This window comes from Bubalus kerabau, chromosome 4 (genome assembly GCF_029407905.1).
Source record: "Bubalus kerabau isolate K-KA32 ecotype Philippines breed swamp buffalo chromosome 4, PCC_UOA_SB_1v2, whole genome shotgun sequence".
In the NCBI taxonomy this organism is placed as follows: domain Eukaryota; kingdom Metazoa; phylum Chordata; class Mammalia; order Artiodactyla; family Bovidae; genus Bubalus; species Bubalus kerabau.
Genome location: NC_073627.1, coordinates 44,060,787 through 44,087,490, shown reverse-complemented (window position 1 = coordinate 44,087,490; position 26,704 = coordinate 44,060,787). Strand labels below are relative to the sequence as shown.

The 26,704-nt window shown below is 49.3% G+C and overlaps 1 protein-coding gene across 4 annotated transcripts in view; it reads right to left on the bottom strand.

Annotated features, from left to right (window-relative positions):
* Positions 1-2,793: 2,793 nt before the first annotated feature.
* Positions 2,794-26,704, bottom strand: part of PHF12 (PHD finger protein 12) — a 39,988-nt gene continuing 16,077 nt past the window's right edge. For 2 of the 4 annotated variants that reach the window (XM_055577099.1, XM_055577100.1), the window contains 13 exons: positions 21,050-21,122; positions 18,089-18,482; positions 16,533-16,653; positions 15,192-15,324; positions 13,119-13,283; positions 10,450-10,608; positions 9,030-9,825; positions 7,719-7,844; positions 6,743-6,886; positions 5,807-5,905; positions 5,029-5,111; positions 4,328-4,466; positions 2,794-3,958 (listed from right to left, as the gene is read on the bottom strand). In XM_055577099.1, the coding sequence (XP_055433074.1) occupies positions 3,624-3,958; positions 4,328-4,466; positions 5,029-5,111; positions 5,807-5,905; positions 6,743-6,886; positions 7,719-7,844; positions 9,030-9,825; positions 10,450-10,608; positions 13,119-13,283; positions 15,192-15,324; positions 16,533-16,653; positions 18,089-18,482; positions 21,050-21,122 (2,767 nt within the window). In that variant the 3' untranslated portion in view covers positions 2,794-3,623. Of the gene's footprint in view, positions 3,959-4,327; positions 4,519-5,028; positions 5,112-5,806; positions 5,906-6,742; positions 6,887-7,718; positions 7,845-7,865; positions 8,397-9,029; positions 9,826-10,449; positions 10,609-13,118; positions 13,284-15,191; positions 15,325-16,532; positions 16,654-18,088; positions 18,483-21,049; positions 21,123-26,704 lie in introns of those variants that run through there. The other 2 variants (XR_008713158.1, XM_055577101.1) reach the window with 2 other exon arrangements.

The following is a 26,704-nucleotide window of genomic DNA, read 5'->3' as shown; positions in this document are numbered from 1 at the left end:
GAGCGCCCCCTAGGCGTGCGTCTGCGTCCTCGGGGTGTGCGCTGGTGTGAAAACCTAGGTGCCTATGTGCGTTTGCGCCTGGGAGCGCCCTCTAGGTATGTACACGCACCTCTAGTGAAGGTGCTAGTCTTTTTGGTATGTGATGTGCCCATGGATCCTGTGATCGTCCTTTAGGTTGTGTGCGTGACTCTGGATCCTGTGTGAGCGCGCCCGTGTGAACACCTTGTAGGTGTGTGAGTTTGTGGGCTTCGAGCCCCTCCAGGTGTGTGCATGCATCTGTATTCTGTCAGTGTGTGCATGAATGACCGTCTTCGCGTGTACCTGTACTCTGTGCTGGGCTCTGTTGCAGAAGACTTGCAGGAAGGGGCTTAGCAGACGGATGGGCTCTCTGGGTGTCAGTATGTAGCAATCCTTCCCACCTGGAGAGGGGTGGGCCCCTGAATGCTGCTGTGTCTGACAATGAGTCTAGTCCTGGATTTTTTGCCCTCTGTGAACAAGTCCATCAGTTCCTTATCCTCTTATTTCAGCCCTCAGCTTCTAGGATCTTCTCAACCCAGGGATCGAACCCAGGTCTCCCGCGTTGCAGGCGGATTCTTTACAGGCTGAGCCACCAGGTAATCCCTCAGCTTCTAGGATTCTTTCCATTTCTTCCCATGGAGGTCAAAGAGGTGACACAGTGCATGCAGGGTGGCACCATCAGTTCAGGGCTGTCAGGATTCACTTATTATTCATTAGCTGTCTATCTCCCTACCTCCTTGTACCCCACCAGACCCCTCCTTTATATATATATATATTTAAAAAAATATATATATATATATATAAAATTTATTTGGCTGCACCGGGTCTTCTTAACTGCAACACGTGGGATCTAGTTCCCTGAGCAGGGATTGGACCTGGGGCTCCTGCTTTGGGAGTGCAGTCTTAGCTGCTGGCCCACTAGGGAAGTCCTCCACCCCTCCATTTCTGAAGAGAAGCAGGAAGAGTGTAAAATCTGTCCTCTAATCTTCAGGAGGAAATTTGTCTCTGGAATGATTCTGACAGGTGGGAGAAATAAGTAAAGAGGCTTCATTACTGAATAGAAGTGATTATGATGGCTGAGTGGGTGGGGACAGCTAGGGAGGCATGGGTAAGGGTATTATTTCTGGCCAGGTGACTTGCCAGGAGAAAGGAGAAAGCCAGTACAATTTAGCACCTGTTGTTTGGCACTCACAGCATGCCCAGCAGTGCAGGTAGCTTTGGAAATACCGAGCAGAACAATGTTTCTGCCCTTAAGGAGTTCACAAGGCCCATCGGGGGAGGAGGAGAGTGGTGGAGGCAAAGCTAGACGGGTGGGTGCAGCCAGGGTCAGACCTCAGATTCCAGCGGTTTCCTGTTTAGTTGCACCATGGATTCAGCGCTCATGTGTCCATACTGTGGGATGAGACTAGGGATGGAATATGAGTGAAATAAATGGATGTGCTCTCCACCCCCGCCAAAACAAAATCCTGACATGCAAACAGGTACCACGCACTCTTAACAGCGCTGGCATGCATACACACAGCTGTGTTCTCTAAGGAGCAGGAGATGGTTTTCAGGAAAAACTTGGCAGATAGTTTCTTAAGTATAATGTGCAAGGAGGAATAGTTTGTTTAAATAAAAGGGAGCTTGGAGGCCTGAGAATTAAGGTAATGGGTGAACTCATCTGTCCAGGGGCTGCAGTTGTAAACTTGTGACTGCGAGTCGAGTTACTTGTGGCATGACTGAGTCTAGAGACTGCATTTCTTTGTTCTTCAGACATTTGAAACAACAAACCGCTCCACACTAGATTCTAAGCTCCAAGAGGCAGGGGCCACATCTGCCCTGGTGATTGCTCACAGCAAATTACTGAGACCAAGATCCAAGGCCCAGCAAAGGCTGGGCACTGGAGGAACTTGAGTGATACTTGAAATAATGAATTGCTCCATACCCAGCTAAGGCTGGGGAGGGGGCGGGTGGTGTGGAAAACCCAGATGTTATGACTTCTCCCAGAAGAGATGGATAAAATGATAGCAAATAACCGAAGGAAAGACAGCCCCAACTGCTTGGGTTAAAGCTTCTGGAGCAGAATGCAGAGGAGTCATGCTCTTATTTAAAAAAATATTTTTGGCTGTGTGGGGCTTCTCTAGTTGCGGTGAGTGGGGGCTGCTCTTCACGGTGGTGTGTGGGCTTCTGATTGCAGTGGCTTCTCTTGAGGCGAAGCATGGGTTCCAGGTAAGGGCTTAGATGCTTCGAGGCATGTAGGATCCTCCCAGACCAGGGGTCAAACCCAAGTGCCCAGCTTTGGCAGGCAGATTCTTTACCACTGAGCCACCAGAGAAGTCCAGCCATCTCCTATTTTAATGTCTTGGTTTTGGAGCCAAGAGGACCAGGGATCAGTAGTACTCTTGGGATTCTTGTAGAATCTGATCACATCAAATGCTCCAGCCCTCTGAATTCCCTCAAGTCACCCACAAAGCCATACAACAACCCGCCACTGCAGTGGAACCCTTCCCCTTCCATTTGGCCTTCCCACCCTGGGAACACTTTTCTCCAACACCTGCCCTCTTCCTGACTTCCCTGGGGACTGAGCATCTGGGAATGAGACTTGTTCAGTGGGGCTGTGGGACCAGGGCCTCAGGACGGTTCCCTCTTAAGGGTAATGACAGGTAGGACAGACAGGCAGAAAACATAATTTGAAGTATTTTTGTTTTTTTTATATACAGAATACAGGAAAGTTTCTGTAAAGTCTAAAACATTACAATTACTATGTACATCGGTACTAGTTGTGGGGGAGGGGGGAGAGGAGGGAGCCAGGGGTGGGAGGAAGAGGAGAGAAGTGGCAAGAGAACAAAAAAAGGAGACAAAACAGGTTTACGACAAAAACGTTTTTGCTACAATAGACAATTTGAAGAAAACGCTCTACCACATGTAGTACTGTACACAGTTTTTAAAAACATTGAAAAAATGTCATCACTAGATGTATTTACACAAAATCCAAATACACTTTTCCTTATTTGAAATAAAATAAGATGGACAGCCAGAAAAAGAATTCACTTCTCATTTGTCCATAACGCACAGTAGCTACCTGTAGTGCAACCGCTGCAGAAGGGAAAATAACCTGGAGGGTGGGAACCATGGAAGGAGGGTGGGTACGATCTTTATATTAAATAAAACAATGATATTGTATAGATTTTGCTGTATGAAAACTGTATTTTTTTCTTTTAATATAAAACTATTGTCACTGCCACAAAATAGAACAAGTTTCTGATTATTTTACAACGGCGGGCGAGGGGGAGGGAGCAGGAGGTGGGTGGGGAACGGTTTTGTGTCGGAGGTGTCCAGACCATCGGCCTTCCCCTCCCTGCCCACGCTGTTCCTCAGCTCGGTCTGCCGCTTTCCCATGAAATGTTGAGTACAAATATATGTGCAAATGCCCCCTAGAACTTGAGAAAAGAAAAAGGATTTTTAAAAAACAGTCAAAAGGTTTCTTCATTTCATGCAAAGATTGTAGTCGAAGGGTTTCCGGTGGAGTATAGAAAAAAAACCCGGGCTTGGTTTGTGTACATTTTTGCATTGCAGGAGTCTTGGGTGGGGTGGACGGGCGGGTGACGGGGTAGCCGCCAGTCCTAGGGAACGGAGTTGGAGCGCAGCACAGGGCCCTGGTGGGGCTTGAGAGAGAGTTTCTCGGCCAAGACCCCATCTTGCAGCAGGCCGGCATCGCCTTTGGGCTGTTTGGTCGCAAACTCAGTGATGCTGAAGACAAACTGCAGGCACCCCAGCTTGATGTAGCTGCCATGGTGCAGCAAGGCCGTGCCCTCCCAGCCGGCCCCACTGCCCCCAATCAAGCTCGAGCTGCTGGCTTTGCAGTTGCAGGGTCTCCGCTGCGGCCCCTGGGCCTGGGAACTCATCATGGCTGCCTCTTCACTTTGCTCTTCATCCTGTTTCTGGTGCCGGCGGCGCCCTGGGAGAGAAGGGGAAGGTCACAAGAGAGGAACAGTGAGCAGCCAAGCCCCACCTGGGCCGCTGGCCAGGGTGGGGCCCCTGCGCCTCCCCACTCTAAAATGCTGCATGACTTGGGGTGAGGGACGCTCAGAAAGGAGGGGTGGAGTCTGAGGCTCCCAAGGTAGGTGTGTATACCCATGGGAGTGCACAGCACGTGCTTCTCCGTGGCCTTTTTGGGGCCCGTGAGCAAGGAGAACCTGGCCAACGGGACCGGGAAGGCGAGTGACAGCAGGTCATGGCAGCGAGCCACAGCCACCCTGACTGAGGCATCAGAGAAAGTGTCCAAAACGGGCAGGCTCCGTGGCCACAGGCCTCTGCTCCAACTTACTGATGACACTCTGCACTTTGGCAACAATACTGCTTGGTGGGGTTGGTGGGGTCTTCTCAGAGAAGTCACATGAATACAGCACATTGTCCACCGTTGTCCCGTGCTCACTGTAGTTTAACAGCTCATAATGTTTGGTATTCTGAGGAGGAGGAGGGAAGATAAGATGTGTGGTCTGCTGCGTGGGGCCTGGGCTAAGGGGAGAGAGGACACATGGAGAAGGCTGTGCTGCTCTACCGGGGAGCTCCCTCCTTCCTTCCCCGTCACGCCCCACTGCCCTGCCCCTTCCAATGGGCTCAAGACTCATGTCTTCAAGAAAGCTTTCTTTCCTACCCTCCCATTACGCTGCCTCCTTAGCACGGGCTCCTGGTGAAATGACATTCACTGGCACGTGATGACGACGATGATGAAACCCACAGGGACACACCTGGAGGGCTTGGTTCCTTCTATGTTGGTCCCCCCGCCCCGCCCCGCCCCGTTTAGGGTGCCTCGTCCCTCCCTGGGCCTGCTGACCCACCTCAGGAGAAATAGGGGCCCTACTCCCCAGGACAGATGCCCTTCACCCTAAGGCTCTTCTCTTCTGGGAATGCCAGGGAGGGAAGAGAAGGAGAGGACCCCATCCCATTCTCCTCACCCAGGGCACTGAACAAAACCCCAGTGCTGGGAGAGGCCTCAGGTTGGTAGAGCTCTCTGGCACCCCTCACCTCATCGTAGAATATGCAGGCGTGTTTCCCGGACACGTAGTTACAGTGACCATAGTTTGTAAGGCACACGTCCATGTCAGCTCCTGCGAGGGGCGGAGGGCAGAGGAGAGGAAAGGAAAGCAAAGAACAGACTGTGAGGTGGATGCGCGGGGGAGCTGAGCAGGGTGGGAGTTAGCTTCTGGGCGGGAACTCAAGGGACAGGTAAGCTCAGGGCCCTCTCCTTATATTTTTGAACAAAAACTGCTCTCTTTTCCAATCCCCTGTAAAAGAACAGATGTCCCTGCCAGCTCATGTGCTTCAGAACATGGAATGCTGCCCAGAGGGGTGCAGGGAGTGATCTCCATGCGAGTACAACAGGGGGTGCACGGCCCAGAAATCGCATCATCTGAGAGAAAGGGACCCTTCCAGGCTAAGGGCTTGCCTGTCCCTCTGGCAAGACGCAGGGCTCAGATTGGGTTACACGTGTGTCAGCCCCACCATTTCTTCAAAGGTCGCCAGGGACACAGCACATGCCCTCTGCTCAGGTCTTTCCTGTGCTGTTGAAATGCTCACTGAGCAGCAGTCAGGGCTGACTTCCGGGCTGTCTGATGCCACTTGGGGCACAAGGCCTGAAGCAGGAAGATGGCAGCCAACAGTCCCTTAAGTCCCTCCTGTCCAGACATCTGCTGGGTTAAACCAGTCCACCCTGGAGAGGACGTCCCTCCCTTTCTAGCCTCCATGGGTCAGGGTGTTCATCTTCAGGGCTGGAGAGAGTCAACGCCCCTCCCACCTGGTTTACCTGTCCCGATGTAGAGGGTTCGATAGCACATGTTCACAGCGCCTCCCAACCCTAAGAGGGGGTAGAACACAGCTCGGGCTTGTACTTCCCTTCTCTGCACTGCAAGGCAAACATAGGGATGTGACTGTTCAGGAACAGAACCTGGGGCCCAAACACACATCAAGAGAAGCTGGACCTTTGGTCATGGAGAAAATAACCCCACTGGATGAGTCATCTTTCCAAACTCACACCTGACACAAAGCTGCTGCAGGGTGTAGCTCTCTTCCCCCCACTTAACAGCGTTTCCCACACAGGGGAGTAAAAAGGACCATCTCTGAAGCGGACCATATAATTCAAGGATGATAGTACTTGAAGCACAAGGGCTGCTGGTTGGTTTATCAGGGATATACCAACTGATATTATAAAGGAGACTGTGCAAAAAACCCAGAAGGCACAAACCAATGTTCCTCTAATTTTGAATATGAATCACCCAGGGATCTAGTTAAAATGCGATTCTGATTCCGTAGGTCTGAGGTGGGGCGGAGCTCTGCTAACAAGCTCTTAGGTGATACTGATGCTCATGGTCTGAGGATCCCACTTCTAAGCAGCGAGGCTTTTACTGGCTAACGCTCAAAGGTCTGTCCTAAGCAGAGTTAGCCTTTTGGAAAATCCTTCCAGCTCAAATACTGAGAAGCAAATGAGCAGAAAGCACATCACATATACCCAAAGGCACCCCTAGCTGCTTTCTGTCTCACAGGGATGAGTTACAGCAAGCACTCTCCCGAGCCTGATCTGAAAGTGGTGGTTGCCATCTCCTTTCTGCTTTTGAGAAAAGAAACTGTGGTATTTTATTAAGCCCAGTAAAGGCCTGCATGGAGGACTGAGATTCTCCGTGGAGGGGAGATGGCTGTTCACATGCAGAGGGTGGACCTAGAGGGGTGGCGTGGGCATGCGCACCTTCTGTGTGGTGCCCTCCAGAAGCCAGCGGATGTGCCCCGACACTGCCCGGTGAAGCTTGGACCCGGGAGGGGAAAAGCTGATGTATTCTCTGCAAGGCCAGAAACTTGATCAGCTTCTCGTCCAGCATATTTATCTCGATTTCTATTAACCAAAGAGAAAGATTAAAAAGCAGCTGAGGAGGAAATGAAATGCGGCAATAGGTGAGGGTCACAGAGCCAATATTTCAGCATTCCTAAAATTCAGCCAAGTGATTTTTCTCAAACGACTCAGAGTACAAAGTGGTACCAGGGCCTGGAGCCGAGCATCTCAATGGCCCTTCTGCAATGAGGCTGCAGGCAGCCTGGGCAGATGCCCCCTGCAGTGGGGCAACTTAACGATAGGTACAGCGATCCAAGAAAGTGGAGCAAGACACCACTCGCCTACCTGGGATGAGCGGAAGCCCCGATGTCTGGTATTGAGGCGTGGACTTTCTAACCTCCCTGCTCACAGAGATCAAGGACTGCTCCAGTTCTCCCTTACTTTGGGGGTTTCTCACAGACGAGGTCCCTCCTTTGGGAGCTCCTGGTTTTATTCAAGTCCAGGTGATCTGCCTAAAGTGACTTTCTTCTCTTCTCGCTGGTTTAGCTTGGCTCTGCGCTCCCTTTGTCTTTGTTATGTGTATCAGTTCAATTCAGTCGCTCAGTCGTGTCCGACTCTTTGCGACCCCATGAACCGCAGCACGCCAGGCCTCCCTGTCCATCACCAACTCCCGGAGTTTACCCAAACTCATGTCCATTGAGTCGGTGATGCCATCTCACCATCTCATCCTCTGTCGTCCCTTTCTCCTCCTGCCTTCAATCTTATACGGCAGAACTGGGAGAAGGGGCTTTCTTTCCTACAGTCCTCCCACCTCCCTGCCCCCTAGGATCAGGGCCCCTTCTGCCCCTTTGCAATGAGCTGAACGCTGCACAGGCGCGGCGGCTCACTCACTCACCTCCATTGACATCCATGAATGCTCGAAGTGAGTTGGTGAGGTCCACCATGGCAGTAGAGTTGGCTGGGAAAGAGGGTACGGTTAAAGCGCTTCCTATGGATAACGTGCCGGGGCTGACCTTGCCATCTGGGGACGGAGCAGGAAGACTGTTACTTACGTTGCCTGAGGGAAACCCACCGGTCCAATCCCCCACTGCAGAGACAGGCCTGGATTTCGGGCCCAAGGTGATGTTCCCTTCTTGATCCTCACCCCATAGGTTCTGGAACTCCTAGAGCTAAAAACGTGTGGTGAGGAAGGGCAGGTGGAACGACAACACACCCGGGCACGCGGGAGTCCCCAGAGCACGAGAACGAGTGACATCTACTGCTCGGGGGGACGTGGTGGGACAGCTTCGTCCTCTGGGCCATGACTACCTCCCGGCTGCCTCTGCTCACTCGAGTAGGTGATGCCTACCCCTGCAGCTCCTGCGTCCTGAAGTGGACTCACAGGTGCCGAAGGTAGCCAGGCTGGTATTCAGAGATAAACAGGAAGAGAGCCTGAGAGTAGGGGCCATCCTGGGACCAGGGGCCCCCATGCAGAGAAGTCACAGTCACCTGGTCACCGAGACTCCCAGCTGACTAGGAGGCCAGTTCAGTTCAGACAGGAGAGACCACAGGGGGTTCCAGCAGCATCTGAAACCTGGTTCAGATGCTGAGGTCAGCAACCTTGAGGTCCTGAGTGCTGACGGGGGACAGCTGAAAGAGCAGGTCCACACCCGGCCCAGGTCCATTATGGGACTGCCTTGCAGAATGTGGCCCGAGTGCAAGCGTTTGGGCCAGAGCAACCTCTGCGGGCACCCCACTCTGCCTACTCTGGAGGGCAGTGCTGTTTTGTGGCCCTGCCTTCCCTGACACGGCAATTCCTTCAAACGAGCTGTCTCTGAGAATCTGGAATGGGGTGGATCATCAAACACAGAGGCCGTAACCTCAGGCTGACCACGGCAGCTCCCGGGAGCCAGCTGCTCTCCTCTATAAAGTGATGGGACAAAAAGCCTGGAGAGCGTGGGAGGGGAGAGTCAGGAGACCCAGGCTCCAGTTCTACCCCTGCACTGACTCAGTAGGTTACCTTAAGGAAATCACTTTCAGAGCCTAAAGGTCCCGCCTTTAAATTAGGGACAAGTTAACAGGCACTTTCTCTTCTATCATAGAAATGGGGGGAAGGACAGTTAATATGGAGATCAAAGTCCTCTGGAACATTTACAGGGATACAAGTGTTGCTTGAACCTTACGAGTTATTTGCCAGGAAGAGCATGAAAGGCTGAGCCGCACTCACCTGACGACGGCGCTGGTGAGCAGAATCGTTGATTGGCTCCTGTGGCCAAGATACCATCACCTGCTGCTTGGGGGGGAGTGAGCACCCGGGTGGCATTTGGGGGTGAGCCCAGTGGCCTTGAATCTGTCAACGGAGGTCCTATCTGGGATTGGACAGTCTTTCTTTGCAAAGTGCTGGTGTTCTCGATGCTGGCACAAGAGCTGGGAACGGAAGGGGGTAGGCTTGGGACAAGACCCACACTCCTCTGGGGGCAAGAGCTGGGGCCAGTGGCATTCTCTGTCTTCACAATGATGCCGACGGCGTGGTTCTGAAGCCCCCCAGCCGCTGGTGGCGTGAGGGGCCGGGGCCAGCCTTGCCGGTGTGAGAGGCCGGGTAGGGGGGTGTTGGCGCCTGGAAGTCGCCGGGGGTCCGTGGAATCAGTGGGGCTGCTGTAGAGGTGTGGGCCATTGGCTTTCACCTCTGTGTTCACCGGCCCGTTGGCAGTCCCACAGGGGGCTTTCTTGGATTTTTCCGCACAAGAGCTGCAGCTGATGTCCTCTAGGGTGGGGGGTTGGTGGGGTGGAGAGCAGCTCAGGGAATTCTGGGTGCTAAGCCCTGAGGGGCAGGACAAGGGGTAGTGGGAAGGTGGAGGTGCCTTGTCAGCTGTTTGCAGGGAGGTGGTGATTGAGCTGTCAGTCACAATAACAGGCTTAATATCAGCCTTCTCTGTCTGTTCAGAGTCCCAATGCGAAGGCATCTGCTTAGCAGATAAATGTTTCAATATGCTGCACTGGAGCGCAACAACACTACAGAGCCACTGCAACGGAAGGAGAGGAGAGGAGAGGAGGGTGAGAGGCCTGGGAGGCGCTGGTCCTTCCTGCCACAGCGGCCAGGGCTACAGCAGAGCCGACAAGCACTGTTTCCGAGGTCCCATCGCGAATGCCCAGAGAGGGTGTGCTTGACTTCTGAGAGGATTCCATCTCCATTCCCAAGCAAGGCTGGTCAGTACATACTCGGCAGGCAACACCCTGGTCAGCAGGGTTGGGGGTTCCCGTTCTGACTCTGCCCCTAAGGCTCACCTCGTCACCAATATCCAGCAAGGACCCAAGCTCCTGCTGTGTGTCCAGCAATGCCACCTAACTTCTCTAGGTCTACTCATGTCTTTCTGCAAGACGGACGTGCCCGTCTCGCAGCACCCTGGGGACTGGTGGAGAGAAGCAGACCAGATGACTCTGTAGTTCTCTTACTTGCCTCAGGATCTGAGCCAGAGGGTCTCTCTGGAACGGTCAACTCAGGGGGCAGGGTGGTGGCAGTGGGGGAAGGGGCTCAGGGTGGGGGAGTGGGGGGGGGGCAGAAGATGGGGATGAGAGTGACTTCCAGTGACAGCCGCGGCGAGGTGGAAGGAAGATGGGGTCTGGAATCCCGGCCTGCCTTCACTCACCTCTTGCTGCTCTGCCTGGGTGGCTAAGTGCTCAGAGTTCACAAGGTGCGTCTGTGATTCCTCAGGGATCCCATTGCAGATCAGCTCCCCGTCCCGAATGGCCGCGGGTGCAATGAGAGGGGGTGGGAACTGGTACTGAGATTTGATAGCATCGGGAACCTGTTCAGGACAGAGAGAGGGAGCAAGGAGAGGGTGACAGTGCCCACGCACCCGGGGGCTCTGCCCTGGCTGCGTCTGTCTATGGTGCCGATGCCTAAGGGGAGACCGTCCACTCTGGGTTCCGGACGAGGACGTACAGTGAGCGGCTGCTGCTCTGCATCTCCATCTCTGTGACTCTGACACACACACACACGCGAGCCTAAGCAGGCACAGAACTAGAAAAAGCAGCCATGTCTCCTACTCTTCTTCATCAAGGTCCAAGGCCTGCAGAAACCAGGCCTTCTTGTATGCTGCCTTCTGTTTTGGCCTAAAAAGGGTAAGAGAGACACTGGACAGGGCTTTAGAGTGGTACTCTAGGCTCTTACTGATCAGCACCTAGCCTGGGAAGTGAGTGAGCAGTATCTGAGAAACAAAAAGTTAAATAAGGCCACATTCACTGCGGAAATGCTCAGTGTGAGGCCTGTCTGGTGATAAGCACTCAATCAATGTCAGATGTCTTCATCCATTCACTCAAGACTCATGAGACAATTAAAGGCCTCTCTGCTGCACAGAGATGGACAACACACTCTGAATCACAACACGTGTGAATGAAAGAGTCGCACAAGCCAAGAGTCATTCATACATTCAGCCAACATTTATTGAGTATCTCCTGAGTCTGTGCACTACGTCAAGTCCTAGAGATCCAGAGATGAACAAAATCTAAGCCTTGCCCTTCATGGAGCTCAGTCTAGTGGGAGATGAGCCCAGAAACATTACAATATAATGTTATGGGTCCTAGAAGAGAGGATGTCTAAGGAGCTGCAACAACAACAAAAAAAGAGTGTGCTTACTTTCGTCTGGGGGCCAGGAGCTCAGGACTAGGGAGGATTTCATGGGAGGGCAGTATTATCAGTTGAGACTTGAAGCTGAGGAGGAGCTTCCAGGCAGATGAAGGGGGAACTACAGGTGCGGGAGGTGGACTTGGAAAATGTGTGAGAACTAACAGATTTGGTGACCAAGTCCTTATGGAGATTAAGAGAAAAGAGCTGAATTCTGGTTTGAGGGACTGGGTAGAGATTTCAGTCATTCACTGAACCAGGAAATATAAGAAGAGGAAGAGCACATTTGGAGGCAAAAGACTCTTGGTCTTGGGCAGATCGAGAAAGGTGCCTGCGGGATGGGCAGGCAGATGTGAATCTAGTGATGAGGAGAAAGGCACGGAACACGGAACTGAGCGCTGGCGCGTTAACAGTGGTGGCCAGTGCTGTGGGCTTGTCTAAGGGCATCCAGGAATAGGGCAGCAGCTAGACTAAGGTTGCCCCTGAGAAAAAGGGACCCCCCAACAAAGATATGAAGGTCTCGGCTGATTTTGCCTGCACGGCTGTATGTCAAGGATGAAGGCCAAGTTCCAGAACAGAGCTGGAGCAGTTCTCTGCCGCTGTCCTCTGGTGCTGCAGGCCTCATTTCCCTCTCACACTAAGAACAAAATGCTTTTCAGGCGACTCATACCCTTGGATTCTCCTCAAGAATAGGGACACATTTCCAAAGGGGGAGGGGCATCAGGATTCTATCAAGGCCCCCTGGCCTGTTCACTTCAGCAGCCAGGCTTTCTTTCAGATCCACAAGGTCAATCACACAGCCCAGACTTACTCTTAGATGTCTAAGTAAGGTCTGACGCATGCCATCTTCAATGTGCAAATACACTGTACCCCTGACTGCAAATACATTTAATTTTGGAAAACTGGTGTCCCCATCAAAGCGTAAGTATTTACAGTTAAGAGTTTGTTACACAATTTTCGACAGTCAGCATCTTGCTAGTGCTGACACCCAACGGAAGTGACAAGTGGTGGGAGTGATCATTTTAAGTGTGGCTGCCCCCAAGTGGCCACATCTGAGAACTGCTGGTTTCCCTTGGTACAGGGGACTGCAGAATTATTTCAAAAGAGAAAAATATATACACGGGTATATAGTGTGGTGTTCTCTAAGTTAAATGAATGAGACTGATCGGTTTAGGAGAGACAGCCTCAGGACTACCAAATGCTTTTCAAAGAAGGAAATACTCCTGTCCATCTCTGTGGACATACGTTAGCAGCTGTCCGACACATACAGATGTTGATTATTCCAACGCCACAATTTTTTTGAGTATTGATGATAGATTAACAGCAGCCCCCCAAAATGGATTGTGCCTCACTTTTTGTAAGGGCTTCTGCTTAATCACCCCCTTAAACACTTCCCCTCACCAGACAGCTCTGAGAAAGGGGCCACCTAACAGAAACAGAATGAGTGCCAGGAGGGGGGATGGTAACAGCAGAGCACACCAAAAGCTTGGTGGGAGGGGCTGAAGAGTGCTGATCCTCAAGACAACTAGAAACCTGGCTGAGTCTCATGGCCCCCCTGTGGGTTTCCTGACCACCATAAATTGATGGTGGCATTTGTCACTTGCCATTGAGCTTCAGTCTCCCCCTCTGCAATGGGGACCCCGACCCTGTCTACCCAGGAAGGTGGGCAGAGACCACCGGGCTGTGACTCACCTTCAAGCTTCTTCTTTTGACCGACTGGAGCATGCGGCGGTTGGGAGGGTGCTTCTTGTGGATTCGGTTCAGGAAGTCCACTTTGACGACGTGCTGTGAAATGGTGTCCTGGAAGCGGTCAAACACCTGGCACCGATTGCTCAGCGTCATGTTCTTCTGGTTCAGCTGGGGACGGAGCAGACACATTCCTACTGCGAAGCTCAGCTGCATCACCCTCCCAACTATCTCTATGTTCCCCCAAAAAAAGGAGCCCTCGGCCCAGTGGGCTCCTTTTGTCAGGAGCTGGTATGTCAACACTCCTGTCAGAGGGCCGGGAGATGTGGGTGAGACGCTCCCTCGGCCCTGCCCAGTCTAGTTCCTACTCCCTAGAGAGGCCCGAAGGGGACAAGACACAGGGAATCAGCCAGGAAGGGCCCTTCCAAACTCAGCCTCTGACAGTCCTCTTCCCAGTGTACAGGTTTCAGAGCAGATGCAGGCCTTGGCCCTAGAGAGTGCCAGACTCCTTTCCTAGCAAGGGCCTCTCTCCCACCAGAAGCAGGACTGTTTCCCGTGTGGGAGCTTGGTTGACAGGTGAGACCAACACCAGAATCCTGCCCTATTCCTCCTCTTTGGCACCAGGGAGCATTCGTGAACGCACCTGGGTACCAGAGCCTTGTTCTACAGCAGGCAGAAAGCCTTGGCCTGCTCTCAAGAGGCCAAAGGGAGGGAAGAAAAAAAGTGTGCAGTAGCCTCCAGAAGGCATGGAGCAACTATGCCTCTTTTCCTTTTCTATGTCTGGTCCCCTATAGTTTAATTAAAAGAAAAGATCTATGTGGCAGCTTCCTAATTAGTAAATTAGGAAAACCCCCTATGTGGCTAATAAACAAAAACCCAATTAATAACTCCTCATCTGCTGAAAGGCTGCTCTTACAGATTCACATTTGGGTAGTCTGCTCATGGCTGTTTCTCTTCTGATTCAGCAGGAGGCAAAACGAGACACTCACACTGAGCCTTGGAGAGAGGCTTCCTCCTGCATAACCCTTCTGAGGTGCATGAGTGAAGTGAAGAGGGCCAAGCACGCCCTTTCTCCCTTATGAGCAAGTCTATAACTGAAGTTCCTCTCAGCGCAGAGCGGAGAGCACTGGTCGTGCAGAAGGCCAGCAGTCATTCCATGGTTATCACCATTTGATATAGTGATGCCTTATGCAATTACCCTTTGAACCTGGAGAGGCTGCTCTTTTGAGGGAGCTGCTCCGCCTGAGGCCCTCTCTCATTCAACCTTCTGAGGGACCATGCTGATTAGGAGATGTCCTAACCCTCTAGTGGAGATAGGAAATTACAGTTCTAGTCTGGCCCTGGGAAGAAGTCTGGAAAATGTAACCAAGTCTTCTGCGAGATAAGATAACAGCACCTCATACCATTCATTCATTCCACGGCTTTGACAAAGGAAGAGAAGGGCAAGGGCCTCGTCGTGTGGTGTGTAGGACACGTTAGGTGCTCAATAAATGACTGTCTGGAATACCGTTAGTTATCTGGGTCAATTCTTCAATTCTCCAAAGTTACTGGGAAGTTACCCGCCAGTGCTATGAGAATAAATATTTTAGAACTTTCTTAGTTTGTTCCCTCTAAAAACAAGAAGCAAGAAAATATGGGAGACTTGTGGCTGATTCACGTTGTTGTACAGCAGAAACCATCACAACATTGTAAAGCGATTATCTTCCAATTAAAAATAAATTAAGAAAAAGAAAATATGGAAGAGCATTGATTTGCATAAGGCTGGATCTAACTACTCCCTTTTGAGGGCTGTAGAACCAATTGCTTAACTCATCACAGAGGAAATTATTCACGAACAATCAAGCGCTAGTGGCCTAGTCTGCCTGTGCAACCGAAACAAGGCATTGTGGGAAAAGGCAAAACGCACGGCTGAGGCAGGCAGGTCACAGCAATGAGAAGTGAGTAGGATGGTCTGCAGGAACCAGCGTCTCAGAGACTGGAGTGAACTCTGGTACAAGGCTGACAGTACTATGCTTCCCACTGAATGGGTCCACGCCCTGGCTGTGCCCACACAGGACCGACGGACACTGCCATGCTTACCACCACATGTTCGATGTGATTCGGACACATCCACCTGCCCAGGGGCATGGCAGTGAGCGGGGGCTCGAGGCAGTCCATGTGGAACAGGAGGGGGCAATAGTCACACTGGATGAGAGGGGCCACGCGACAACTCCTGCAAGAGAGAGGTGGGCCATTAATAGGCAAGGTGAGAGAATTCACACGAACTCTGCCCTGTGGGACGGCTTCCCTTCCTTAATCCTAGCTGTGTTCTTCCACTCTCCTCCCCAGTACTTGTTCCATTCACCATTAGGAAGATGGATGAAGCTGGGGGCCACCACTGGGCTTCTCATCACTCTTCTAAGACGAATGCAGAGAAGTGAATGCTCATTTGGAGTAGAGCTAAAGCGGCTGTCAGAGCAGAAATGATCAACGCTTGGTACCTACTGCGGAAGACCGCCAACCCTGCTCTGATCTTTCTACTCCGTAACAGAAAGCAATTACCTCAGTTGAAAAAAAAAAATCACTAACAACTTTTCCAGAGTCTCACACTACAAGAGGAAAAGATTTCTCTGCCACATCAAGCACTCAGCAAAACTGACAACCAGAGAGCACTGTGCCGGGAAAATGCTTTTGCTATGTGCTCATGTAAGCGCAGTTCGAGGGAGGGCGCGTAAGCAAACACCAGTTATGATTTGTACCTACGATAGATACCCCAGCAGTCCTGATACTTCAGAAGTCCTGAAGCTGCAGCGGAGCCGCAGTGTGGGTCTGGCTTCTGTCTTGTTCCCTATAGCTTTAGCTGTGGAACATTTCTCATTGAGAGCTATTTTCTCTTGCTATCCTGCCTTTCTCACACACCCAAGTCCAGCTTCAGTAACTGAGGCAGCTGGTTCCTGTCATTGCGGAGATCTTATTTGAAGGAAACCAGTGTCCCGGGGAAGCTACAACTGGGGCAGCCTAGAGGCTTTTGGAAGTCATCCAGTCCGAGGCATGCCAGCTAGGATGGATACTTGTACTACTTTAAAATTCATCTTTAGCGCTTCAAAAATTATTAGCCTTTCTCAGGGATGTGTGTCTTGGCTGGCCAGAGTTCTTCCTGCCGGCTAGTCTAAATATCCCAATGCTTCATTTTAAGTCCAACTCCTCTCGCTTAAGCCTCTATCAACATGGTTTACAGTACTTCTGCACCGTGACTGTTCAAGGATTTCTTTCCTAGAACAGTCCAGGCTCTGGCCAATTAGTCACTCAGTCTCTTTGTACTCATACCATCAGATTATGGGTTACCTCTATTTAACATACATGGTTTGAAAGAGGTGATAAATGAGAGAAAAAACACTTGCTGATTATGAGGGAGAGCCCTCTGCTAGGGAAGAAAAATACCTGTTACATGTGAAGCAGACTTTGACCGGTAAGGGAACAAGACCATTGTGATCTAACTCGTGCTGTGTTTTCTTAACGTTTTTCCCTGTGGTTTCCTCCTTTCTTCTCCTCTTGCTGGAACCTGGAAGAGAAATTGGTGGTGCTAAAGGTTCTCTGGAGGCAGAGTTCCTAGTCTGGGGTATGGAAACAGGAGTAAGTCAGAGGAACGGATCTCAGTAAAACCATGTGCCATGGCCTGGACACAGATCTCTTTCTGAGAGCCCTCCCTATCCCGGGCTGGTTCCCAGTGAGAAAAAGAATGAAAAAGGAGGAGAAGGGAGACATAAGTCAGAACCATGATCACGAGTTCCTTGTTCTGTGACAGAAATACATCCTCAGTGTTTTGCAAACATCAAGTGGTCAGCAGCCTAGGTTAGATCCTGACAAGTTAAGAAACACAAAGACCCAGGTCAAATGGTCAACAAATTCTGTGGAGGTGCCTGAGGAAAAGACTGTAATTTTACTTCATTTTAACAGAAAGTGGAAATGCTACGATTCTGTATGCACCCTACTGACCAGCAGGTTTCCTATGCCTGCCCATCTCACTTTCTATGGGAAGAAGAAAATAAGATTTAGATGTTTTTTGGTATCCAAGAGAAGTCATGACTTAATTAAAAAAAATTTTTTTTTAAAAAGGGAATGGAGGACAATTTATAATATCCATCAAGACTATAAGTACATAGTTGCATAGTTTTGACCCAGTAATTCTAATATTAGTAATTTATCCTCCATACACTCACTTGTATACAGTGATATATTTACAAAATTATTTGTTGAAACACCATTTGTTGTGAGTCTGATGCTGGGAAGGATTGGGGACAGGAGGAGAAGGGGACGACAGAGGATGAGATGGCTGGATGGCATCACTGACTTGATGGACGTGAGTCTGAGTGAACTCCGGGAGTTGGTGATGGACAGGGAGGCCTGGTGTGCTACGATTCATGGGGTCGCAAAGAGTTGGACACGACTGATCGACTGAACTGAACTGAACGAAAGATTAGGAACAACCAGGATATCCGTTAATAAGAAATTAGTTTATATAATGTGTTATTATGCAACCATTAAGAAAACTGAGGAATGTCAACATTAATATGGAAAGATGTATGTAAGCATGCTATTTAAGGGGAAAATGATAAACGTATCTGTATTGGCTTCTAAGAGATACATAAGAATCAAACAGTGGTTATCTACGAGGGGAAGGAAGGTGGAAACCGGGCAACGGCGGACAGGGACAGGTGGGAAATGTTTTATTGAAATTCTTACATTTTTTGAGTTTTGAACTATGTGTATGTATTCCACACCGCCCCCCTCCCCCCACCTCCCCGCTTTAAAGTGACACTGGGAAGGGTGGAAATTAGAAAACTGAGTAAGCATATGAGCCTTCAAAGATCCTTCCACAAACCAAAACAGGAACTTGAGACAGTGGCTGCACAGACAGCGACCCCCAGGCTGCACAGCCTCCTGGGTGGACGGCAGCCTTGCGGAAGCCGGGCTGGGGGTACGGCGGTCTGGCTGACCTGGCAGTGCAGTGGTGCACGTCAGCTCATTGGGCAGCTGGAACTGGGTGGGGTTCCGCTCCATGGCGGCAGCGATCAGCAGCTCAAAGGGCCGCCTCAGCTGGGGCTGCACGTAGTCCGGCTCTGCGGCCACTGGCTCCTCGTCCACATCAATGATGTCCTCGTCGACGTCATTCTGCTCAGAGGTGGGGGTCTCCGTGCTGGCGTTGGATGTGGGCGTGCCAGGTCGGCTGGCTCTCCTTTCCAGGATCCGGGCATGGGCAATGGCCTTGAGTTCAGTTTTGCTAGCTGATCTGTCCAACAAGTCAGTGTCACTGCTGGGGGATGTAGTCCGTTTGCCAGATTTGTCCACCAGTCCATTGACATGGCCCAGCTCCTTCTTCTGCTCTCGTTTCTGTGCAAGTGAACAGGCGGGCCCATCACATAGAGTATCACAAAACAGAAAGCGATGGATGCTATGAGTCCCGCTAGACCACTCACCAAAACCGTGAGGGTCTCTTAATATTACAGACTCACCCACCTGTGGACTTGGAACACTGGTCTGTGAAAGTTGACCAAACTATGGCTGAACTAAACTACAGCTGGCAAAACCACTGGGGCAGGGAATCAGAGAGTACCAAAGTTAGAAACAAACCACACATCATATGATACACAGTGTCTCCACACAAGGTGGGGGTAAAGGGATTAAAAAGTTAAAGCAGTGAGAATAAACTTAGACTAAGTGAGAACAGTGAGAACAACTCAGGGAATCCAGGACAGAGAACACTGCAGTTTGCCTTGGGAGTGTCCTGAAGGGTTGTTAAGAACTTTGCTCAAAATAAAGAAATGTCTGTAAAAGCAGAGGTAAAAAGTAAAACGGGCAAGCCGAGCTCCCTATCCAGGGATGTTGGGTGCTGGCTTGCAAGGCAACCACACTACAAGGTGGAAGGGTGGTGTGCGGAGCAGTGACCCAGCAGTCATGGTGTCCAAGAATGGTGGCTTTCATGTCTCCAGTTTAACTAGAACTCTGAAAGTGACACTTTTTGAATGGAAAGGTGGGGACAGGGAAAAGACTAAGTGCACAGAGTAGGACTGAATGACTGCCAATACATTTTCCTCCAAGGGTCCAAGCAGAGTGAAGGTTTACCACTGGGGTCCAGTCAGGAGACCTGGGATCTTGTCCCAGTTCCGCCACTGATTCCCTATGACCTTAGGTGATTCCAGCTGGAGGGCAGGAATTCCTCTATGTGTAAAACCTTTCTCCTCCTCCTCTCAGGGATTTGGTTGTGACAAAGAGCTCTGGATACACGAAAGGGATGGCTCTGAGATGGGGGGAAGATCTAGCCTCCACTAGGAGTGGGACCTGAACATGAGAGGTTGGTGAGGTCCCCAGGAGGCCATTTCAACCCCCTTCACTGTAACTAAGGGAGGCCAGAGGGCCAGAGAGGTGGTGGTGGTGCAAAAGACAGACATGGCACGGGCAGACACAGAGGTCCACTTGAGAGCAGGGAGTGGCATTTTGGGAAAACCACACTATGCAGAAAAAGGTATACTATAGTATAATTCCCCGCAAGTGGTTCTGTTTAAATTGTTGAAGAAGTAATAAAGTTTGGAGTCAGAAAGTTTTGGGTTCAAAACTTGATTCGGTCAATTCTTTTGAGTACTTGGGTAAGTTCTACAATTGTGAACCTCAGTTTCTTTCTTTTAAAAATGGAGATAATAGCACCAGCACTCATAGTGGGCTGTATGGATTAAATGAAACACATGTAGAACAGCCAGCTATGATGAGCGCCAAAACAATGTTAGCTCCTCTTCTTCACCCCCCTTTCCTGGCTTCGTCTCTTCTGCCACAGTAGTTCCCAACCCTGTCCAGTTCAGTTTCTTTGAGTGGCAAGTTTCTGAATGGCCTCTTGGCTAACAGGTGTTTCTAACCAGCCCCACTCTAACCTAGCTGGGGACACACGGGCAGAGACCCGGGGAGCAGGACAAGCTGGAGGACACCTGCTTTGTGGACATCAAGAGAAATCAAACCACTGCTCTGGTAGGCTGGCTGACTTGGCCTTGGCTTACTTTTTAATAGGAACTCTATGCACACATCGAAAAAGTGTCTGCCTAATTGTTAACTTTCTTCTTAAAGGTTAAAAACTGTTACACACATAAACCACAATCTCTGAATCATCTCATCCTGTTTCTGCAACAAAGGAAGTCATCATTCATTGTGACATCATGTTGAGGGGCCAGGAAAAGATGTGATGTCACAACAAAGGACAGTTGCTTGGTGTGTGATTAGTGCGGGGGTAGGGCAGGGAATGGTTTACAATCCACACACAAATTCTAATCCACAGCCTGTAATTTGAGGATTGGGTCTCGCTATCTGGGTGGAAGCACACTTACTTCCTTTTCTGATAAGGGAGCATTTAGCTTTTGAACCCCACAGAAGTTCTCAACATAGAAAATTATGTTCTCAAAGCCAGTACTGAATTATCAAAGCCGAGGGAAGGGAAGCTGAAGAGAGGTTAGACAACCTGGGGTCCAAGTGGGTCAAAATGTTCTCTACCCCCCACACCTGGCCAAGCCTCTGGAGACCAGTGACTTATTTGCCTCGAGGTGAGGGGAATCCTTTTTCTATCAAGCTGCAGGGCAGCCTTCTTCTTCAGCCCCTTTCGCCATGGATACAGCTGCCACTATGTTCAGGCCAGTTATCAAGAGGTCTACAAGGAGATCAGACCACTCCTGTCACTAGTGAATGAACATATATCAGTAAATTAACACAGCTCTTCAGCCCATTTCAGCAGCCCATGTTTGGGTTTTAGGCCCTACCGGATTCTAAAAAGTATCATGGGGCGTGTGAGGGTGATTCAGGGGTGGAAGAGATAAGAAGAAGGGACGAAAATGCCTTCAGGGCCAGGCCGTCTTAGCTCTCATTATCAGTGGTCTAGATCTGGCATCTGGAGCAAAGCCTTCGGAAAGCAGCATTCTTACCTTTCGGCGAACAGTGCACCGGTGACACATCCACTCCCCAGGAGGCAACATCTCTTCACTCAGTGGAGGGTTGCTGCGGGAAAGACAAGGCAAGGCTAAGTGACTAACCCCACTGCAGCGGCGACAAGCCTAACTAGGCCTGACGCAAAGCCGCATGGTGCTCAACTTGTATTCTGCAGTTATACATCTCTTATCCTTCAAAATGTTTACTTGGCCCCATTTACAGTAACCTAAGGAGTGAGCGGGGACGACAGAGGATGAGATGGCTGGATGGCATCACTGACTCGATGGACGTGAGTCTGAGTGAACTCCGGGAGTTGGTGATGGACAGGGAGGCCTGGCGTGGTGCGATTCATGGGGTCACAAAGAGTCGGACACGACTGAGCGACTGAACTGAAGGAGTGAGCATCCCTTCCCACATCTTAGAAAGAGATGCCAAACCCAGAGCTATGAACACTGGACTGACAGTGAAAGATATAATGAACTGGTCTGGAGCATTCAAGTCATTTCTAAACTCTGCACCATGCTAATAAATCACGGGGAGAGAGGTTCTCCGCAGCCTTTTCAAAGTTGGCCAGTGGAAGTACACGATCTTCCACCTGCTGTTCAAAGCCGTCTGTCACAGGGTCCTCTTCCATCTTCCCAGGCCCCTTTTGGGAACTTTCCCCCCTAGTTAAACTGAAGACTTGCTATTTCTTCCTCTAAAATTCTTCCCCCTGAAAGCTGCGCGTATCGAAACCCTATTCACCCTGTAGGGCCTGCCTCAATCAGCCTATAGTAGATGAAAGACAGCTACAAATTCTCTGCTACCCTTCCACCCAGAAGTAGTCCGTTTCCTTCCTCTCGAATTGCCTGTCTTTTTCTGACCACACCTCACGGCTTGCAGGATCCCAGTTCCCCAACTAGGGCAGGGATTGAACCCATGCCCTCAACAGTAAAAGTGTGGAGTCCTAACCACTGGATCACTGAGGCATTCTCTCTTGTGACTTGTTCTGAACAATAGAATGCAGCAAAGGTGACAATGTAGGAACTTCCATGGCTGCGTCTGAAGAGCCCTGTAGATTCCATTTTTTCACGCTTGGAATATTCCATCTCAGAGCCTTGCTCTCATGCTGAGGTCACACAGAGGAGACTTCAGGCACTCCAATCAGCTCCAAGTCAACAGCCAGCACCGACTATTGCTACATGACTGAGTCACCCTGGATCATGCCAACTCAGCTGAGCCTCCAAATAACCACAGTCCCAGATAACAACTGAACAGAAAAACCACCCAGCTGAGCCTAGTCAACATGCAGATTTGTGGGTGATAATAACTAGGGTCTGTTTTAAGCCACTAGTTTTGGTGTAGTTTGTTACCAGTGATAGGTAACTGAGCACACAACTCCTCCACGCACTCTCCCCAGACTACTAAGACATCCTTCTTATGCCTTCCCTTGTGTGACAATTCTCTTACTTCTTTTATCAGAGGAATCAAGACAAGGACTGGATCTCCTTCCCTCTTTGTATCTTTACAATAGAGAGGCTGCATAAACAGTAGTCACTCAGTAAGTCAATACTGAATCAAAATTATAGCTGTGGAGGGCTGGTCTCACTGATTCTTCAGATCATCATTTTCCATTAAGGTTTATAAGAATCGTATGAAACTTTAGTAAATTCTTAGGAGGGTCACATTTATAATGTCTCTACAGCAGTGGATCCCAAAGTGTGGTCTCCAGACAAGCAGCATCAGCATCATCTGGGAACTTACTACAAATAAAAATTCTGTCCAAAAAGATACATGCTCCCCAATATTCACAGCAGTGCTATCTACCATAACCAAGATATAGAAGCAACCTAAATGTTCATCGACAGATGAATGTGTAAGGAAGATATGGTATACATATACAATGGAATATTCCTCAGCCGTAAAAAGAATGAACCACCACTTGCAGCTCAGTGAAGTAAGTCAGAGAAAGACAAATCATCATTTATCACTTACATGTGGAATCTAAAAAATGATACAAATAACTTACTTAGAAAAAATACTTGCAGACATAGAAAGCAAATTTATGGTTACCATAGGAGATAGCAGTGGAGGAGGGTAGGGTGGGGGGAAGGTAAATTAAGATTTTGTGACTAACATACATACACTGCTAAATATAAAGTAGGTAAACAGCAAGGATCTACTGTATGGTGACGGGAACTATACTCAGTATCTTGCAATAATCTATAATGAAAATGAACCTGTGTATGTATATGTATGTATACCTGAATCACTTTGCATACACTTGAAACACAACATTGTAAGTTAACTATAATTCAATTAAAAAATTAAACACAAATTCTGAGCCCTCACTCCAGGCCTACTGAATTAGAATTCTGAGACAGCCTCAGCAATGTGTGTTTAACCAGCTCTCCAGGTGATTCTGCTCAACACCCAAGTTTGAAAACTGCTATATAGAATAAGGTTACATTTATGCTTAAGAAATTCCTACATTTGGTTCCTGGAATTCACCAACTTGGAATGGTGTGGAGAACATTTTTTTCATAATATATGAAAAATGCTAAAAACAAATTATTATATATATATAGGCTATGGATATATAAGGACTCTTCCTTAAGTCCTAGGCCTTAATGCTAGGCTGCTTTACCCTTTCTACCTAAATAGCATTTAGCTTGACAAATTTTCCTAGCTCCTGCTTTGTCAACACATCCCCGGAGCCCTAAGCACACGTGTCAGGATGTCCAGCAAGCCCTCACAGCTCATTGCTTCCTATTCGGTCTCCCTGGTGGAATCTCAGGAGGATCCTTAGCAGGAAGCAGAAAGCAGGAGGCACGCTGGCCTACTGGGACAGGCCTGCACGCCCTAGAGGACCACACGCGACTGTCACCGGTAAAGTCTCCCCTAGTTCTCTCCAGTATATTCCTCACAGGCCATATCCAAACTAATGAAATGCATGTGTGTAATCGGCAAAGGCCTACAGACTCTGCTATGCTTCAGCAGCTGTCATATTAAAATTAACCCTGAAAGGGCTGTCATTTCTGATTCTGTTTTTCATCATTTCTTTTCATCTGCCTACTGGCTTTGTGTTTTGTATCAAGATAACCTATACCAAACATGTAGCAGGGAAGGGTGAGGCAAGGTGGCAGTGGCTTAGATTTTTTTACCAAGATGTGAATGCCCCCCCGGCTGCTCTTCCTGCCTTTCTCAATCTATGTCTAACCCTGCTGGCAAAATAATTCTGCCACAATTCTGATCATGTCAGTCTCCTAATTAAAAGCCCTTCCATATCGCCCTCACCCCAAAAGGATAAAGTTCAAGCTCCTCAGTACTGCAGGACAGGAATCTGCCCCTTCCCCAGCTCCATTAGTCTGGTGGCTCCCTATACAGTCCACACTGTTTCTCAACCCTGTGTCTCTCTCTGCTCATGCCAGAGCTGCTACCCACAACCACAAAAGCTGAGCCTCCCTCCAGTCCTTCATCTGGTGAGCTCCTTATCTTCTGGAGCTCAAGTCAGGCATCATCACCAGGAAGTCTCCTCTGACAGCCCGCGATCCTCTATGGCACTTCTGGGCCACACTATACACTGAACTCTCAAGGACCCGAAGCCTGCTCGCTGCCTCATTTACCTTTCTATTTCCACACTCTGCATAATGCCTGGCACACAGCAGGTACACAATAAAGCTTTAAAGAACAGGGGAGCACAAAATGAATGGGCTTCTAAGAGTGAATGTAACTGCCCCCTGGCCAAAGTCATGAGATGAGGCAACGTGGTTGGTAGATACTTATTTTGGTGGTTAAATTACACGTGAAATTACTTATGTTTTCTGTCACAAAACAATAAGAAGACAGCAGAATCAAAGTCCATACCTGCAAGCCTAAACTTCATACAGAAACACCCTACTTAAATCCTCTTTAAACAATTTATCTTTCTTAACACAGGGGAAAAATGCTTAAAATCCATACTAAGCAGCTCTCAAAAGTAGCTCCTGGTTGGCTTCTAAAGGATCCCTTTTAGAGATATCATGCTTAAGAACATTTCTCAGAATCCTAGATTATGGCCATGGGCTCCTCTTGTCTGCCCTGAAGTGTGGGATGAGGGCTGCAAGTTTAGGGAGTCGTGCAGGAAAGTCAGAGTGTTGTCTCCAGGATGAACACAGATATTTTAAAAAGTGAGGCCTTGCTGCTTTCTTAGAGACAGAATATGCATCTTGAAATAAATTTGAAAATATGGTATCTTGAGAGAAGGCAGTAATATCTGAGATGGGATGAATAGGGAAGGAAGCTCTATGTTTCTCGAAAATGACCATCACAGTCGTGGCTGGAAAACAGGAATCACCCACCAAGCTTTCTCATGATGATGATTCTTTCCTCTTTGCTTTGAGCAATTCCTTTCAAGCTATTTGGAAGGCAGTTTTTATAAAAAGCTTTTTTTTTTGGGCCATGCCACATGGCATGTAGGATCTTTAGCTCCCTGACCGGGGATCGAATCTGTGCCCTCTGCACTGGAAATGTGGAGTCTTAACCACTGGACAGCCAGTGAAGGCCTTAGAAGACAGTTTTTCAACTCAGACATCTACATAAAGATTCATGAAATGGGTCAACGAAAGACAGGCTGCCACTGGAGTAGGATAAGCCTTTGACTGTGTGGATCACAATAAACTGTGGAAAATTCTGAAAGAGATGGGAATACCAGACCACCTGACCTGCCTCTTGAGAAACCTATATGCAGGTCAGGAAGCAACTTAGAACTGGACATGGAACAACAGACTGGTTCCAAATAGGAAAAGGAGTACGTCAAGGCTGTATATTGTCACCCTGCTTATTTAACTTATATGCAGAGTACATCATGAGAAAGGCTGGGCTGGAAGAAGCACAAGCTGGAATGAAGACTGCCGGGAGAAATATCAATCACCTCAGATATGCAGATGACACCACCCTTATGGCAGAAAGTGAAGAGGAACTCAAAAGCCTCTTGATGAAAGTGAAAGAGGAGAGTGAAAAAGTTGGCTTAAAGCTCAACATTCAGAAAATGAAGATCATGGCATCTGGTCCCATCACTTCATGGCAAATAGATGGGGAAAGAGTGGAAAAAGTGTCAGACTTTATTTTTTTGGCCTCCAAAATCACTGCAGATGGTGACTGCAGCCATGAAATTAAAAGATGCTTACTCCTTGGAAGGAAAGTTATGACCAACCTAGATAGCATATTCAAAAGCAGAGACATTACTTTGCCAACAAAGGTCCAGCTAGTCAAGGCTATGGTTTTTCCAGTAGTCATGTATGGATGTGAGAGTTGGACTGTGAAGAAAGCTGAGCGCCAAAGAAATGATGCTTTTGAACTGTGGTGTTGGAGAAGACTCTTGAGAGTCCCTTGGACTGCAAGGAGATCCAACCAGTCCATTGTGAAAGAGATCAGCCCTGGGATTTCTTTGGAAGGAATGATGCTAAAGCTGAAACTCCAGTACTTTGGCCACCTCATGTGAAGAGTTGACTCATTGTAAAAGACTCTGATGCTGGAAGGTATTGGGGGCAGGAGAAGGGGACGACAGAGGATGAGATGGCTGGATGGCATCACTGACTCAATGGATATGAGTTTGAGTGAACTCCGGGAGTTGGTGATGGACAGGGAGGCCCGGGGTGCTGCAATTCATGGGGGTCGCAAAGAGTTGGACA